The following is a 16,422-nucleotide window of genomic DNA, read 5'->3' as shown; positions in this document are numbered from 1 at the left end:
AGCAACTTCCTCGGGACAGGCCCCTTCTCCAACTCCATCTGCCCCTCTTTTGGCCCAGGGCAACCCTGGAGGCCCTGCAGCGCACACTCTGCGCAGTGCCCAAAAAGGCCCAGGCTGGCCCAGCGCCTCCTGGGCTCCTTCGGGATGGAGTCCTCTCAGGCAGAAGCTGGCTGAGCTCCTTGGCCTTCACTTTCCAGCCCTTGCAGATCACCCCTTTTCAGAGCAGAGGCTGCTGTGAGGAGCAGGACATCCTGTACCAGGTGAGGCCCAGGGATGGGCATAGCTGGGTGACCGGGATCGCACCTCCTAAGAGGCTTTGAACTGGACTCTGAAAGGCTAGAGGGGTTGGGGGTGAGGGGAGGACTGGATGTGGGGACAGCTCTGAGGAGCAGGGTGGACGCAGGTGTGCAGGAGAGCACGGGAAAAACAGCCCTCAGGAGAGGCCAGGCCCAGGGCCCACCAGCCCCCTGCTGGTTCCCTGGGTTGTATGTCTCTGGAACTCCCTGCATTCCCAAGGAGCTGGAGTGGCGTCTGGACACATGTGGCAGGGGACCCGTGGCCGTTGGTGGCCTTGGCAGCTGGGCAAGCCCCCAGAGCAGTGTTGGAGAGAGGAGGCCAGAGAGGTGCACAGAACTGCTGGCACTTTGCAGGGGGAATGTGACATGGACGAGCCTCCCTTTTGTTGCACAATTCCCCAAGTTGTGTTTTCTGTGATTTAAGCTCCTCTCTTGCTGACGTTCTCCCTCCTGCTTGGGGCTGAATGGTGAGCCCACCAAAAGTGAAGAGAGGAAGGACTTCTTCTGAGTGGGAAAATGGGGTCCAGGGTCAGCTGCCACCTCCCCAGCCCTGAGGCTCCAGCCACCCACCTCCCTTACTTCCTCAATCCCTCCCTGCCAGTGTGGACTTTGCTGTCCAGCTTTTGCCGCAGAGAGGGAGCTGTCCACTCTGGGGTAGACTTGGGATAGAAGTTGTGGGCTGTCTGTGGTGGGTGTCATTCCCACCCCATCTGAACAGCTTCCTTTCTTCCTTTCAGCACAGCCAGCTCCCTGGGACCCCTGTCTGACCACCAGGATGGAGCTAGGGCCAGCAACTGACACCTTTGTGCTGGAGTTGCGGTGCCTCCAGGATGGGGGCCCAGGGCCTGACACCCTCTCAGGTGAGGGGCTGGTGGGGCCTCCGGAATCAGGACATGATCCTAGGGTCCCAGTGGTGGCCCTTTGGCAGAGCCCCAGGCCTGCTTGTGGCAGAGAGAGGAGATGAAGGGTGGTAGAAGCTTCTGGTCTGGAAGGATGCTGCCTGGGTGGTTGCAGGGTTGTACCTGCTCCCACCAGCGGAGTTCAGCTGCCTTAGTAGCACTGCCAGGTTTGCCTTGGAATTTTCTGAGGCAGCTCTGCCAGGCTGAGATGTTGCTGTGAGGCGCTCCCTGGTGGTGCTGACATTCTCAGCCCCACGCTCCCTATCCCTGGATGTATACTTGCTGCTGCCGGCTGGCTTTGTTTCCCTAGCCACCAGGGGGCCTCCAGCATTCTCCCACTGGCATCCAGGAATGAGTCCCCAGACCTAATCTCTCTGCCCTCCCTCCTCAGACACTGACTCAAAGATGTCTCTTTTCCCCTGTGACCTCTGACCTTGCCTACTCTTCCCCTGCCTACTTCCGGATGCCCAGGGGCAAATGTGGCCCTGCAGAACTTTCAAGACCCCCTTCTGCCGCTGGGACCTGCTCTGGGCAAACCAGAGCTTTTAGGTCAATCCTTCTGTGGTGTCCTGGCTTGTGGGAGATGATTTTCCACTCTGTGCTTAAGGGGTATGGAAAAAGGGCGGAGGCAGGGCTGAACAGAGCTTAGAAAGAACCAAGGGAATTAGAGGGGTCAGATGGGACATGAGGACTAAACAAAGAATCTTCTGATTTGTAAGCCTGACTGACAAGTCTTACAAAGGTATGCGCACCAGATACCACTTGATCATTTGTTTGCCAAAAGGCCTCTGTTAAACACGCTGAAGTAAACTGCTGCTCCAGGGAGTCAGGAGTGGCCGGTGCCCATACAACCAAGGACTGATCTAGAAAAGCGGAGACTCACACAGCAGCGTGATCCATTCCTGTTGCTCCCCGAGGAGGTAGCAGAAGGGAGTATCTTTGAAACACTGGACTTGTTGGTGGGATGGTTTTTCATGGCTCTCCCCATCCGCCACCTGCCTACCCCCAGCTGATGTGAATGTACATGAGAAATACATCTACTGATACTTCAGCCTAAGCCAAGGTCATTAAGAATATTTTTCTAAAAGGAAATTATATACATGTGTTTTTATTCTTGGTTTTATTAAATCCTTCTATTCCTGGAAAAGTGGCCACAAAACGAGCTTTTATAAAGCAAACCATTGCTTTCATTCCTTTCCATGACAAAATTGAAAATACAATGCTGTAGTGAGATCAGACTCAGGAACGGAGAAAGGCCCTTAGGGTCACGCACTTAAAGAAGAATTATGATTTTGTGATTACACAACGTTGTTAGTGGCTGTCGAGTGGGCCTCTCACTTATGGCGACCCCACGTATGGAATGGAATGAAATGTTGCCTGGTCCTGCACCCCATCCCCATGATTGATTGCCGATCAGACCATTGTGATCCATAGGGTTTTAACTGACAGATTTTTAGAGGTAGATCGCCAGGCCTTTCTTCCTAGTCTGTCTTAGTCCAGAAGCTCTGCTGAAACCTGTTCAACATCACAGCATAACACACAAGCCACTGACAGAGGGGGTGATGGCTGCGCATGAGGTGCGTTGGCTGGGAATCGAGCCTGGGTCTCCTGCATGGGAAGCAAGAATTCTACCACTGAACTACCAGCTCCCCTTCACCCCCAACATAATAAACCCATTGCTGTCAAGTTGAGTATGACTCCTGGCGACCCTGTGTTTTACAGAGTAGAAATGCTCCATCGAGTTTTCTTGGCTATGACCTTTACAGAAACACATAGCCAGGCCTTTGTTCTATGACTCCGTTGGGTGGGTTTGAATGACCAACGTTTAGGTTAGCAGTGGATTGCAAACCATCTGCGCCACCTAGGGACTGGATAACACAAATAATAATGCTCAAATTGAGAAACTGACCGTGGACATGGTGCAGAAGGTCAGATGTAATGGCTTAGGCAACTCCTGTTCATCCAGAACTTACTCCGTGCCTTGCACGGCTCTGGGACTGCACATTTTCCTCTCTCATTCTCATAACATCCCTGAAAATGGTTTTTCTCCATTTGCAGATGGGAAAAGGGTGGTTCCCAGAGTTTCAGTAATTGGACAGTCGCTGTGTTGTTTTGGGGCTGTGAGTTAACCCTTTCCTTCCTAGAATAACCATCGAAAACACTGAGTCTTCAGGTTGTTTCTCATGAAGTTAGTTCCATACTTGGTATTTCCAAAGTGTTAGTTAGTTTGCAAACTAATTCGTAACCTGCAGGAGAGGGATTTTTCAAGCATGGCACAGGGGTTAAGAGGGCAACTGTTAACCAAAAGGTCGGCAGTTCAGATCCATCAGCCGCTTCTTGGAAACCCTATGGGGCAGTTCTCCTCTGTCCTGTAGGGTTGCTATGAGTCAGAATCAATTCAATGGCAACCGGTTTGGTTTGGACCAGGTTTCAGGGAATATGCCAGGGCCCTTCATGGTTAACTCATTAGACTCAAGGTGTGGGTATCAGGAAGCTGCCTTGCAGACAGCACCCTGAGCCTACAGATGGTAGTTAAGATTTGAACTGAGGACTTCCCATTCAAAGCCTAGCATTTTCTGTGACACATTAGTGACTTTCAGAAACTAATTCTGGTCACACTTCCAGGCAACTTTATAAGAATTCTTCACTATTACAGAGGAGAGCTTCATCTCTTTAAGGTGTGACTTTTCACAGAGGTCAGAGTTCATCATGGGGTTGATGTTTTGGCCTTTGGAATGGCAGGTTCATTGACTCCCACTGGATGGTAATTACGCATCTAAGACTTCTCAGGGAATTGTGTCGGGGAGCCCCGGGCACCTGAACTGGTGTCAGTGCCAAGCTCTAAGAGCATGGGGTCCAGGTGAAGGGAGGCCAAGAGGAGGCATCAGGACCTGGATCCTGTGCCAGGTGACCAGCAGCCTTCTGGGTATGTTACCAAGCCAAGCCAACCTCTCTGGACGTTTCCATTTCTGCCCCGTTGATTTGGTGCTCTGGGGTCCCTGCTGGGAGCTCTTGGTGTATCCCTGAGTGGCTGCGCATGGGGCAAGGGGAGGTTCTGGGTGTCTGGACCAGAGAGCTGCCTGTAGGTCTTTCTTTCCCAGCTTCCTGCCATTTCCACTACAGGTGGCAGTGGCGGGAGTGAGAGCCAGGAGGAAGAAGAGGTTCAGGAGGGGAGCAGCAGCCCAGCGCGGCCAGCGGTCTCAGACCCGATGGGGGCCGGTGAGTTCACTGCGGAAGCCCAGCTAGGACAGCAGGAGTTGCAACTGCAGCAGTTAGAGCGGCAGCCAGAGCTGCATCGACGGCCGCAGCGAGAGCAGTTGCAGCAACAGCAGCCCCCAAACCAGTTAGCAGGCCATCAGCCGGGACTGCAGCAGCAGCAGCAGCAAGATGGACAAGGGCAGCTGCCTCGACAACAGCGGGAGCTACAGGGACAACCTCGCTCTGTACAGCAGCAGGAACCGCTGCAGCAGCAGCAAGCCCAAGAACAGCAGCCGCCACCACAACAGCCGGTACAGCTACAGCCGCCGCCACAACAGCAGGTACAGCTACAGCCGCCGCCACAACAGCCGGTACAGCTACAGCCGCCGCCACAACAGCCGGTACAGTTACAGCCGCCGCCACAACAGCCGGTACAGTTACGGCCGCCGCCACAACAGCCGGTACAGTTACGGCTGCCGCCACAACAGCAGCAACCGTTGCAGCAGCAACTGTTGCAACAACAGCCGGTACAGCTACAGCAGCAGGGACCATTGCAGCAGCAGCAGGGGGAAGAGCAGCAGCTGCCACAACAAGGGCAGTTACAGCAACAACAAGTGCAAGAGCGGCAGCTGCCGCAGCAACAGCAGGCACACTTACAGCAGCAGGTGCTGCTCCTACAACCAGAGCAGCAATTGCAACAGCAGAAACTGTTACAGCTGTTGCAGCAACAGCAGGAACAGTTACAGTCGCAGCACGTGCAAGAGCAGCAGCTGCTGCAACAACAGCAGGTACAGTTACAGCAGCAGCTGTTACACCAGCAGCAGCAGCAATTGCAACAACAGAAACTCTTACAGCCCCAGGAACCATTACAGTTACAACAACAGTTACAACAACAGCAGCAGGAACAACTACAGCAAGAGCTGCAACTGTTGCAGCAGCAGCAGGAACAGTTACAGCAGCAGCACCTGCAGCAGCAGCAATTGTTGCAGCAGCAGCAGCTGCAGCAACAACAGCAGTTACTGCAGCGACAGCAGGAACAGTTACAGCAGCAGCTGTTGCAACAGCAGCAAGGACAGTTGCAACAGCAGCAGCTGCAGCCCCCTGCAGAGGAGCCAGACGAGGACGAAGAGGTGGAGCTGGAGCTCATGCCCGTGGATCTGGGGACGGAGCAGGAGCTGGAGCAGCAGCGGCAGGAGCTGGAGCAGCAGCGGCAGGAGCTGGAGCGGCAGCAGGAGCAGCGGCAGCTGCAGCTCAAACTGCAGGAGCAGCTGCAGCAACTGGAGCAGCAGCTGGAGCAGCAGCAGCAGCAGCTGGAGCAGCAGGAGGTGCAGCTGGAGCTGACCCCGGTGGACCTGGGCGCGCAGCAGCAGGAGGTGCAGCTGGAGCTGACGCCCGTGCAGCCGGAGCTGCAGCTGGAGTTGGTGCCCGCGGCAGGGGCTGGTGGGGCGGCGGGGCCCGGGGCTCCAGCCACAGTCGTTGTGGCGCCCCCAGGCTACGTGGTGGTGCAGGAGCTCATGGTGCTGCCCACCGTGGCCACATCAGCGGTGGTGGCTATCCCAGGCCCCGCGGGCAGCGCAGCCCTGACGCCGGCCCGACAGCGGCGGCGGCGGCGCGCACGGGACCGGCCCACTATCTGCGGCGAGTGCGGCAAGGGCTTCAGCCGCAGCACGGACTTGGTGCGGCACCAGGCCACGCACACCGGGGAGCGACCGCACCGCTGCGGCGAGTGCGGCAAGGGCTTCTCGCAGCACTCAAACCTGGTGACGCACCAGCGCATCCACACGGGCGAGAAGCCCTACGCCTGCTCCTACTGCGCCAAGCGCTTCAGCGAGAGCTCAGCACTCGTTCAGCACCAGCGCACGCACACGGGCGAGCGGCCCTACGCCTGCAGCGACTGCGGCAAGCGCTTTAGCGTCTCGTCCAACCTGCTGCGCCATCGGCGTACGCACTCGGGGGAGCGACCCTATGTCTGCGAAGACTGCGGAGAGCGCTTCCGCCACAAGGTACAGATCCGCCGCCACGAGCGCCAGCTGCACGGCGCCGGCCGCTCTCGGGGCCTGGGCCTGCTCCGCAGCTCGAGGCCCACGGCCACAGCCACGCCGTTGTGCCCAGAGCAGGGCACCGTGGCAGCCGCACCCATGAACAAGGCACCTTGAGGCTTCGTGCGCCAGTGATGCCCGGGAAGCCAAGCTGCCCGGGCATGAGCGGTCAAAGTCCAGATGGGGGTGCCAAGGTGGGAGCCACGGTTGGAATGGAGGTGGTCCTTGAGCTTAAAGGCCAGGGGGGCTAGCGCTCCTCCCACCTGCCCCTGCGCAGGAAGCACAGCACATACTAGGACGTTTTGACCCCATTTTGTGGTCTTTCGAGAAATCCTGGAATGTTGTTAGGAAAAGGCTTCCATGTTTCTCCCGGATTAACTGAGAAGTACCACCAAGTCATAACTTATCATAAGCCCAGAAACAACTGGCAAGGGGAAAGGGGTTATGGCTAAAACAGCACATGGTAAAAATGTGTTGTTGAGTACCAAGATTGGCCAAATGTCGCCTTGGGGAAATTGGAAGGTACTAGAAATGAGAGCCACAAAAGAAAACTCCCAGTGACAGATGGGACAGTTGATGACATTTGACATGGAGTGAACATTAAGCAGTGAATCAAGTATAGGTGGTAACGCTTATGTGACAAGGATTTGATCCTGATGGAAACTGTTTGAAGGGGAAAAAAGGACAGAAGGAAACAACGTGTCTGCACCGCATGGAAAACTGCTCAAGGCATTTTGTTGTCCTCAGTGGCATTTGCCTTGGAAATACTTTCTGGAATGAAAATATATCAGGGTGGATATCATTCTGGTTAAAATGCTTGTGTTTATAAACACAGGGGCAAAGCACTTACTGGGTCAAAGTGGAAGTGCCAGAAAGTCGTGCCCTGGGTTGGAGGTAAAAACCTTCCCTCCAGGATAGCCCAGGTTCTAGCACACTTGGTGGCAGGGCTGAGGCACTGGACTGTGGGCCTCTTGGTTGCCATGTTCCAATGCCTACAGCGTCTCCTTCAGTCCTACTGAGTAAAAGCCTATGGCTGAAGCAGAGAGCATTCTGGGAGTGCTATCCAAGGTTTGAAGGAGGGGACCCCTCAGAAAGAGCCCCTCCCTGGGGCCCACCAGTTCTAAGCTTCTGAGGTGCTGCCCAGGGGCTGAGGTTATGGAGTTGGGTCTCAGGGGCTGGGTGGGGGTAGGAGGAGAATGTTGAGGACAAGGATTGGGGCCACAGAGCTGGTCTTTACGACAGTTATAAAATCATCTGGGGCACCATGAGAGCAGCAGCAGTTGCTGATGCCTTGTGGCAAGGCAGAATGATGCCTGCCCCCTGGTCCCCAAGCACTTCCTCTTCTACCTGGCTTCCCACCTGAGGCTGCGTCCATCCTGCTCGGCTCTTTCCTCCCTGCCTCTCTGTTGCTAACACAGCCTGTTACATTTTACAAATGTGTTGGTAAGTGAGAAACAAAAAAAGAAAAATAAATGAAAACAAGTGACTTCATTGTCCTGCCTTTGTGTTTTCACCTGTAGTTTGGGTGGATTTCTAAGGAAAGTTTTCCTGGTTGTTCTAAACCTATTGCTGTAGAGTAAATTCTGACTCAGAGCACCCCACAGGACAGAATAGAATTGCCCTATAGGGTTTCAAGGCTGTGATCTTTATAGAAGCAGACTGCCGCATCTTTCTCCCATGGAGGGGCTAGTGGGTTTGAACCACAGACCTTCTGGTTAGCAGTTGAGCCCCCTTAACCACTGCACCACGAGAGCTCACTAGTTGTTCTAGAACATGGGGCTTATTATTTAGGCACACATCTGGCACTCCTCATCCCACAACCTGCCTGCCAGCCTGAGGTCCTTGACCAGAGAATGTTGTTGTTAGATGCCACTGAGTTGACTCTAACTCATAGTGATCCTGTGTATAACAGAATGAAACATTGCCTGGTCCTGAGCTGTCCTCACAATCGTTGATGTGTTTGAACCCATGGTTGCAGCCATTGTGTCAGCCCATCTCATTGAGGGTCTTCCTCTTTTTCGATGACCTTCCACTTTACCAAGCATGATGTCCTTCTCCAGGGACTGGTCCCTCCTGATAACATGTCCAAAGCAAGTGAGATGAATTCTCACCGTCCTTGCTTCTTTGGAGCATTCTGGCTAATACTTCTTCCAAGACAGACTTGTTCGTTTTTCTGGCAGTCCATGATATATATTCAATATTCTTCATGAACACTATAATTCAAAGGCATCAATTCTTCTCCGGTCTTCCTTATTCGTTGTCCAGCTTTCATGTGCATATTGAGGCGATTGAAAATACCCTGGCTTAGGTCAGGCACACTGTAGCCAGGAAATGGACTTACTCACTAAAACCCTTGTGGGAGGAATGCGGACCAGAGGTTAGACACTTGAGAGGACAGTCTCGACTCCTGTAGGGATGGGATCTGTAACAACTCAGCTCAACGACAGAGTGGAGTCTGGGGCTGAGATTGCCAACGTCGGGTGTTTTAAAAAGCACATCTGGATGCCCCCAGAGCAGGAGAGTCACGAGGCCTGGAGGCACCTTCCTGCCCTGAGATTCCTTGATTCTATTAAGACTCGACCAGGCAGATCCTCTCAGACCCTTTTGTACCATTTCCGTGTCCTCCTGCTCCCCAGCTTCCGCCTCCAAACAGTCAGCATCTTCAGTTCTTCTTTGAAGAAGAATTTGGGGTGCAGGATCCACTTTTATCCCCCTGTACTGAGAGCCGGAAGTGCCTGAGAAGGGCCTCTCAGCAAAGAAAGATGGTTGGGAGGAGCGTGCAAGCCAAGCTGTCCTGCCTCTGGTCAGGATGGCTCTGAGGTGCTTACTACACTCCAGAGATTCCTGATGGGATCGGGGGGAAACACCCTTTGCAGGACTCTGTTTGAGCTCAAGCCCTTACTTGGCTTCCTCTCTTTCCCTGTCCCACTTTTCTCACTCCTGCACCCCAAAGGAGCACTTCCTGACTAGATCACTTCACACAAATCCTTGTTTCAAGGTCTGCTTCTTGGGAACCCATCCTAAGACTGATGGCATTGAAGGTGGTCCTAGGAAGTGGCATCTACACTACAGGTGGGATTCTGGGTTTGGATCCCTTGTTGGAGAGCCACAGGGACCCCCTGGTGGATGGTGAGTTGTGGGGACCTCTGGCTGGGACCCCCTGGGAGACTAGGTGGGACGGGATGCTCCAGCTCACGTGGTATCCTGAGCACTTGAGATATATGAGCGAACTGGTCGCTGTCGGGACTGTGGAATGGTGGTTTTGCTGAGTACAGTCAATCCCGTGATGAGGGAAAATGACAGTACCAGGTCCACAATTATCAGCCTAAGGCAGAGTGACAGGAGCCCTCCCTGCCGGGATTTAAAGACACCCTCATTTCCTGCAGCTGAGGACAGACTGAAGGCCAGCCTCAGCCCTGGGGCATGAGCACAGCTGGATGCCAGAGAAGGCTGTCACTTCAGCCCTCCAAGCTCCCATACTCCAGTCAGGGCCCCAATGTGGAAGGAGAGAGACTTTCCCACTTGGATTGGGGGTATCTGGTGATGTACCGGGAACTCTGAGTCCCCAGGCTCCCCCAAACCCTCTGGGCCTGCAGAAGTGGCCTACTCTCCTTTGCTAAAGGTAGCTTCACCCATCCCCCCACCAGCTTCCCTGAACACTATGCAGAGAGCTTATTGTGACAGATGTCTTTTAAGTTGCTTTTGCCACACTCCCCCCCAAGATCTGCCCCCAATGGCCCTTCTGGCCGTTAGATCTATCTGTTGTGTCAGCTCTGACTCTCAGCAACCCTACAGGACATGGTAGAACTGTCCTATAGGGTTTCCAAGGCCGTGATGTTTACAGAAGCAGACTGCCACATCTTTCTCCCCCAGAGCAGCTGGTGGGTTTGAGCCACTGACCTTTTGGTTAACAGTCAACCGCTTTAACTACCGCATCACCAGGGCTACTCGAGAAACTGTAACACCTGGCTAATACACACCGGTAGGAACCAGGAGAGAGTGCCTGGGAATGGATCTTGAAGATGATAGACTTGGTGGGTGGGGTATTAGGCTGGGGAAGGGAGAGTTTATTGAAATGGGAGCATCCTCCTATGTCCCTGGATGTAATGCCCTGGCAAAGGCCCTGGAGCTGATCTTAATACTCTTCTGGGGTGGTTCCTGGAAGCGTGGATGTAATGATGGACTGCTGTCAATGAGTTTGGAGTTGCCAGGACTGCCTTGGCAGAATGCTGAGGAAGGTACCGAAAGGCCTGGAGGAAATAGCTATTTTACTCCCAAGAACCCACTGCTGGCTATGTTCCTTGGGAGGGGCCAAAAGGACAGACACTCCCTTCACTAAGCAGATAAGGAACGTGCTGGAAAAGGGGTGCCACACCACTGAGAAGGTCAATAGTAGCTCTTCTCCGTATACCTGTGCTGACGTTAGACATGCTGTCTTGGAATCGGATTCCCTCATGTCAAGGGAGAATGACAGAATCCTGGAGGGCCAGTGGACAGATGTGGCACTTAACCATCAAAGGGAAACCACCCAGTTGCCGTCAAGTCTTCCCTGACTCATGGCAACTGTGTGTGTCAGAGTAGAACTGAGCTCCGTAGGGTTTTCAGTGGCTGAGTTTTCAGAAGGAGACCACCAGCCTTTCTTCTGAGGTGCCTCTGGGTAGACTTGAAGCTCCAACTTTCCAGTTAGCAGCTGAGTGCATTAACAACCATTTGTACCACCCAGGGACTCCACTAGAGGCAATAAGTTTGGAGTGGCATCCAGGAGGCCCAGACCCATGGGTGTCTATGGTGATGGCTAATAGACCATGGTGTTCGTAGAGGCAGAACAGATGGGCAGCCAACTAGAGTATTGCTTCACTTATATTTCCAAAATAAGGTCAAGTGGTGGAATGTCACCTGTCCAATGGATTGGGCCCTGACAGGCCTGCTCACCTGTCCCTTGAACCCCATATCCTCAGGCATCTCATGTTGACGTGAGGCTTCTGGTCTTTATAGGTGCAGGCTGTGCGGCTTTGGGGGTGTTTTACAGTGCTCCCAGCCCTGATGTTCCTTATGTTCCCAGCCCACCAGGACCCCCGTAGGTGGGCAAGTTTGGGGCACATCTATACCCTAGCCCATCATGTCAAAAGATAACGTCCAAACCCACCCCAGTCTCAACCACTATTATACAGAATGCCAGCACCTTGTTATGCTTCTACTTGTTACCAAAGGACTGTTGTAATGTTGACTTCTGAGAGCCACACAGTGATCCCAGGAGACCCCGCACTGCACCTCTGTGGGTGGGAATGGGCCTCAGCAGGGTCTCGAGTGGTGTGTCTGGACACCACAGGCTGTCCTAGGAGCTGTGTGCCCCTTCAGGCCTTGCTTCAGTTCTTGCAGGTCCCTCTCTTGCTGGCATCCCCCCACTCCACTGATCAGCTTCCACGCTTCCTTCATACATCCCTCTCTCTGCAGCCCTTCTGCCCACATGGAGTCCTCAGTCCTTCTGCTCAGAGCCTGGGGAGCTGGGACAGACCCCACTTGAAGCTCCTGTCCCCCCACCATCCCCACCAACTGGACAGCCAGGCTGAGAACCCTGGCATGGGCACAGGGCACATGGCCGGTGTCAGACACCCACAAGCTGAGTAAGTCTGTCATCAGGGAAACACTTACAGTGTGAGCACATGCGCGTGGCCTGACCAAGAGTTCCTGTTGAGAATGAAGGAAAGCAGAGTGTGTGTGTTGTATATGCGTGTCTGCATGTATGCATCAAACATGTGAGTGTACATTTCTATGTATAATGTATGTGTATGTAATGTGTATTTATGCATGTGTTTGTAGATGAATGTGTGTTTGTGTGTGTATATATGCATATGCACATGTATGTTGTTGTTGTTAGGTGCTGTTGAGTCAGTTTCAACTCATAGGGACCCTATGTACAACAGAACAAAACACTGCCTGGTCCTGTGCCATCCTCACACTCGTTGTTGTGTTTGAGCCCATTGTTGCAGCCACTGTGTCAGTCCATCTCATTGAGGGCCTTCCTCTTTTTTGCTGACCCTCTACTTTACAAGCATGATGTCCTTCTCCAGGAACTGGTCCCCCCTGATAACATGTCCAAAGTATGTGAGGCATAGTCTCGCCATCCTTGCTCCGAAGAAGCATTCTGGTGGTGCTTCTTCCAGGACGAATTTGTTCATTCTTTGGCAGTCCACAGTATGCTCAATGTTCTTCACCGATACCATAGTTCAAAGGCTTCAATTCTTCTTCGGTCTTCCTTATTCATCATCTAGTTTTCACATGCATATGAGGCGATTGAAAACACCATGGCTTGTGTCAGGCGCACCTTAGTCTTCAGGGTGACATCTTTGTTTTTTAACACTTTAAAGAGGTCCTTTGCAGCACATTTGCCCAGTGCAATGCATCATTTGATTTCTTGACTGCTGCTTCCATGGGTGTTGATTGTGGATTCCAGTAAAATGAAATCTTTGACAACTTCAATCTTTTCTCCGTTCATCATGATGTTGCTCATTGGTCCAGTTGTGAGGATTTTTGTTTTCTTTATGTTGAGGTGTAATCCATGCTGAAGGCTGTAGTCTTTGATCTTCATCAGTAAGTGCTTCAAGTCCTTTTGGCTTTCAACAAGTAAGGTTGCATCATCTGCATATTGCAGGTTGTTGATGAGTCTTCCTCCGATCCTGATGCTCCGTTCTTCTTCATATAGTCCAGCTTCCCAGATTGTTTGCTCAACGTACAGACAGAATAAGTATGATGAAAGGATACAACCTTGATGCACACCTTTCTTGACTTTAAACCATGCAGTGTAATGCATCTTGATTGCATGTTTGATCAATTTCAGACTGCAGAAGTTGGTAAAAATCTTCAATTTCTTCATCTTTGGCCTTAGTGGCTGGTGCGTAAGTTTGAATAATAGTCGTATTAACTGGTCTTTCTTGTAGGGATATGGATATTATCCTGTCACTGACAGCATTGTACATCAGGGTAAATCTCGAAATGTTCTTTTTGACAATGAATGCGATGCCATTCCTCTTCAAGTTGTCATTCCCCATATAGTAGACCATATGATTGTCTGATTCAAAATAGCCAATACCAGCCCATTTCAGCTCACTAATGCCTAGGATATTGATGTTTATGCGTTCCATTTCATTTTTGATGCTTTCCAACTTTCCTAGGTTCATACTTCGTACAGTCCATGTTCCAATTATTAATGGATATTTGCAGCTATTATTTCTCATTTTGAGTTGTGCCACATCAGCAAATGCAGGTCTCGAAAGCTTGATTCCATCCACATCATTAAGGTCGACTCTACTTTGATGAGGCAGCTCTTCCCCGGTTGTCTTTTGAATTCCTTCCAACCTGGGGGGCTCGTCTTCTGGCACTGTATCAGTCAGTGTTCCACTGCTATTCATAAGGTTTTCACTGGCTAATGCTTTTCAGAAGTAGACTGCCGGATCCTTCTTCCTAGTCTGTCTTAGTCTGGAAGCTCACCTGAAACCTGTCCACCATGGGTGACCCTGCTGGTATTTGAATACCGGTGGCATAGCTTCCAGCATCACAGCAACATGCAAGCCCTCAGAGTACGACAAACTGACATGTATGTATATGATTCCTATCATGCATATGTGTACATGTATGTGTGTATATAGGTATATGTACGTGTGCATATGTGCATATGTGTGTATGTGATGGTTGTGTATCATCTTGGCTGGGCCATGGTTCTCAGAGTTTTGGCAGTCGTATAATGTTTTGGTCATTTCCCTGTTGAGATTTGATATGCGATCACCCCCATGATGGGATCTGCTGTGAGTAGACAGTCAGTTGAAGGGGAGTTTCCTTGTGCGTGTGGCCTACATCGAGTTCAGGCAGGGGGGCGGGGGTTGCACCTTCTGGATCCTGCAGCTGGCTCCTGTTTGTCTGACCTCTGGTTCCTGGGACTTCAGCTAGCAGCTTACCTGTGGTCTTGCCTGCCAATCTTGGGATTCATCGATCTTCACAGACTGTGAGCAACAGTCCTGCTCTCCGGCCTGCCGGTCGTGGGTTTGCCAGCCCCTGTGGCTATGTGGGAAATCCTGGTGGCATAGTGGTTAAGTGTGTGTATTTATGTGTATGCATGTATACCTGTATACGTATGTGTGTGTGTATTGGGAGGCGTATGGAAAACTGAGACTCCAGGGATAAGGCTGCTGGCCTCAGCGGAAATGAGGGGTGCCATTGGCGACCCTGAGAACCCACAGGGAGGGATGGCCAGAGGGGCCAGTGGCCAGGACTGAGAGCAGCAGGGCCACACGGTGCCACCTTTGTATAGAGCGTCACACTCTGGAGTAAAAGGCAGGGAGAGAGAGGGCTGGGGCAGAAAACTGAGTCTCCTGGCTCTACAGCACACTGCAAAGAGAGCCCTGCCCGGCAGATCCTGCCCCTGGCCGTGCCCAGCATCCATGCCCACAGGCACCTGGGACAGTCAGCCCAGAGCCAGGTGACCTCAGGACACAGGAGCAGCCCAAGAGAGACCCATCTGAGAGAGCCTAGCCCTGTGCTGACCAGGCTGTAAGATGCTGTGGCCCACGGGAGGGGTGTCTGGGAGGCTCAGCCAGTCCAAGGCCATGACGAGGTGCAAACCCAGTCTCAGGGCTCAGCAGAGAGCAGAACCAGATGGAAGGGGTTAGGTGGGGCATTGATGTTTATGTGACTGTACATTTCTCAGTCTCTTACCAAGTGGCTGCATTCCCACAGAAGGGTGGGCAGTCCACCTGAGCACATCTTGCTCAAGAAGTCATACGTGTGGGGGGCGGCTGGGAGGTGACAAGCCTAATTTCTGCCTGGGACCACCAAGAGCCGAACCGTCATTCTGAGGGTCGGGTTCGGCTGAGGGGTGGGTAGCCTGGTGCTCTGTGTTCAGAAGAGGCCAGGGTTTGCACAGGGGTTGTACCCTCTATGGGACAGAGGTTTGACTCTTCCTGGGCCTGAGCAGCACCCCAGCCAAGGGCTGTGTTCTGGAGGGAGGAGCTGTTATTTCAAACAGCTGTAAACCTGCCTCTAGCTCAGAGTGCTGCCCTGTCTTGAACGTTTAATGTGTGTGGAACTACAGAAAACCACTAAAAATAGTGGTACAGGCTGGGCAGAAGCCTGGGCCACACCATTCCTCACAGAGGCTGAAAAGGGGCCCCGGACCTCTGCAGGGCCCCAGCGCACCACTGGACCCCAGCTGGGTATCCTGGCGCGGGGGGGTGGGGGGGATGCTGGCCTCACGTTCCCACAGTTCAAACGTGGCCCCTCACTTGTATCTTAGCATGGGCTATTTCCTCTGCTTCACAGCCCTGCCCTCCCGGGTCCTCTGACCACTTGTCCCGCCTCTGGGAAGCCTCCTCACCCTATGCTTGTCTTGCCCTCAGCTGCCACATAGCCTACCGCACCCCTCAGTTCAAGACACTTCTGGCCCCCTAACCCCCAATCCTGCCCCAGGAGTTTACCAGTGCCGGCCCTATTACCAAACCTGCAGTAGGTAGCCCACAACAGTCCCTGCAGTGACAGTGGGCCGGTGGGGTTGCCAACAACCTGCCCACCTGCTCCATCACCCGTGAGAGATCACCGGGATCCTTAAGCCTTAGCTGTGACAGGGTTCCCTCCCCACCCCCGCACAGACTTCTGACCACGAGGCCCCCCAGAACGGTCACCGGCTCTGTCTCCTGTCCTGGGGCGCGGATAAGGTCCCAAGGGCTAGCGGGGGGCGCCTAGCTCAGGGTCTGGCACTCAGCAGCGCTCGCTACACCACGGGTGAATGGAGGAGGCCTGGCTGCGTTAGGGGGGGTGCTGGGGCGGTGGAACCTCCGGCGTCTTCTGGGGTGGGGTTGGGGTCTCCGGGCGGGTGGGGGGCCTCTGGGGTCTGCGGCGGACTGGGGTCTCCCGGCGGGCTGTGGGCGCTAGGGTCTTCGAGGGTGGGACGGGGGTCTCCGGCCGGCGGTGGTAGCCGGGGTCTCCAGGAAAGCAGGACCC

The 16,422-nt window shown here is 53.3% G+C and overlaps 1 protein-coding gene across 1 annotated transcript; it reads left to right on the top strand.

Moving 5' to 3' along the window:
* The first annotated feature begins 146 nt into the window (after positions 1 to 146).
* On the top strand, positions 147 to 16,218 carry ZNF853 (zinc finger protein 853). Its single transcript, XM_064296011.1, has 3 exons — positions 147 to 260; positions 1,034 to 1,156; positions 4,319 to 16,218. The coding sequence occupies exons 2-3, from the start codon at positions 1,072 to 1,074 to the stop codon at positions 6,547 to 6,549; spliced, it is 2,316 nt and encodes a 771-aa protein (XP_064152081.1). The 5' UTR covers positions 147 to 260; positions 1,034 to 1,071; the 3' UTR covers positions 6,550 to 16,218.
* Positions 16,219 to 16,422: the final 204 nt, after the last annotated feature.

The sequence above is a fragment of the Loxodonta africana genome, chromosome 12, assembly GCF_030014295.1.
Source record: "Loxodonta africana isolate mLoxAfr1 chromosome 12, mLoxAfr1.hap2, whole genome shotgun sequence".
NCBI lineage: Eukaryota > Metazoa > Chordata > Mammalia > Proboscidea > Elephantidae > Loxodonta > Loxodonta africana.
Note: the sequence above shows the minus strand (reverse complement) of the source record. Positions and strands in the feature narration are given on the sequence as shown.

Coding starts and splice junctions, on each gene's coding strand:
- ZNF853 (XM_064296011.1), top strand. CDS start 1,072: ATGGAGCTAGGGCCAGCAACTGACACCTTTGTGCTGGAGTTGCGGTGC. Junction 1,157..4,318: donor AGGGCCTGACACCCTCTCAG/GTGAGGGGCTGG, acceptor TTTCCACTACAG/GTGGCAGTGGCGGGAGTGAG.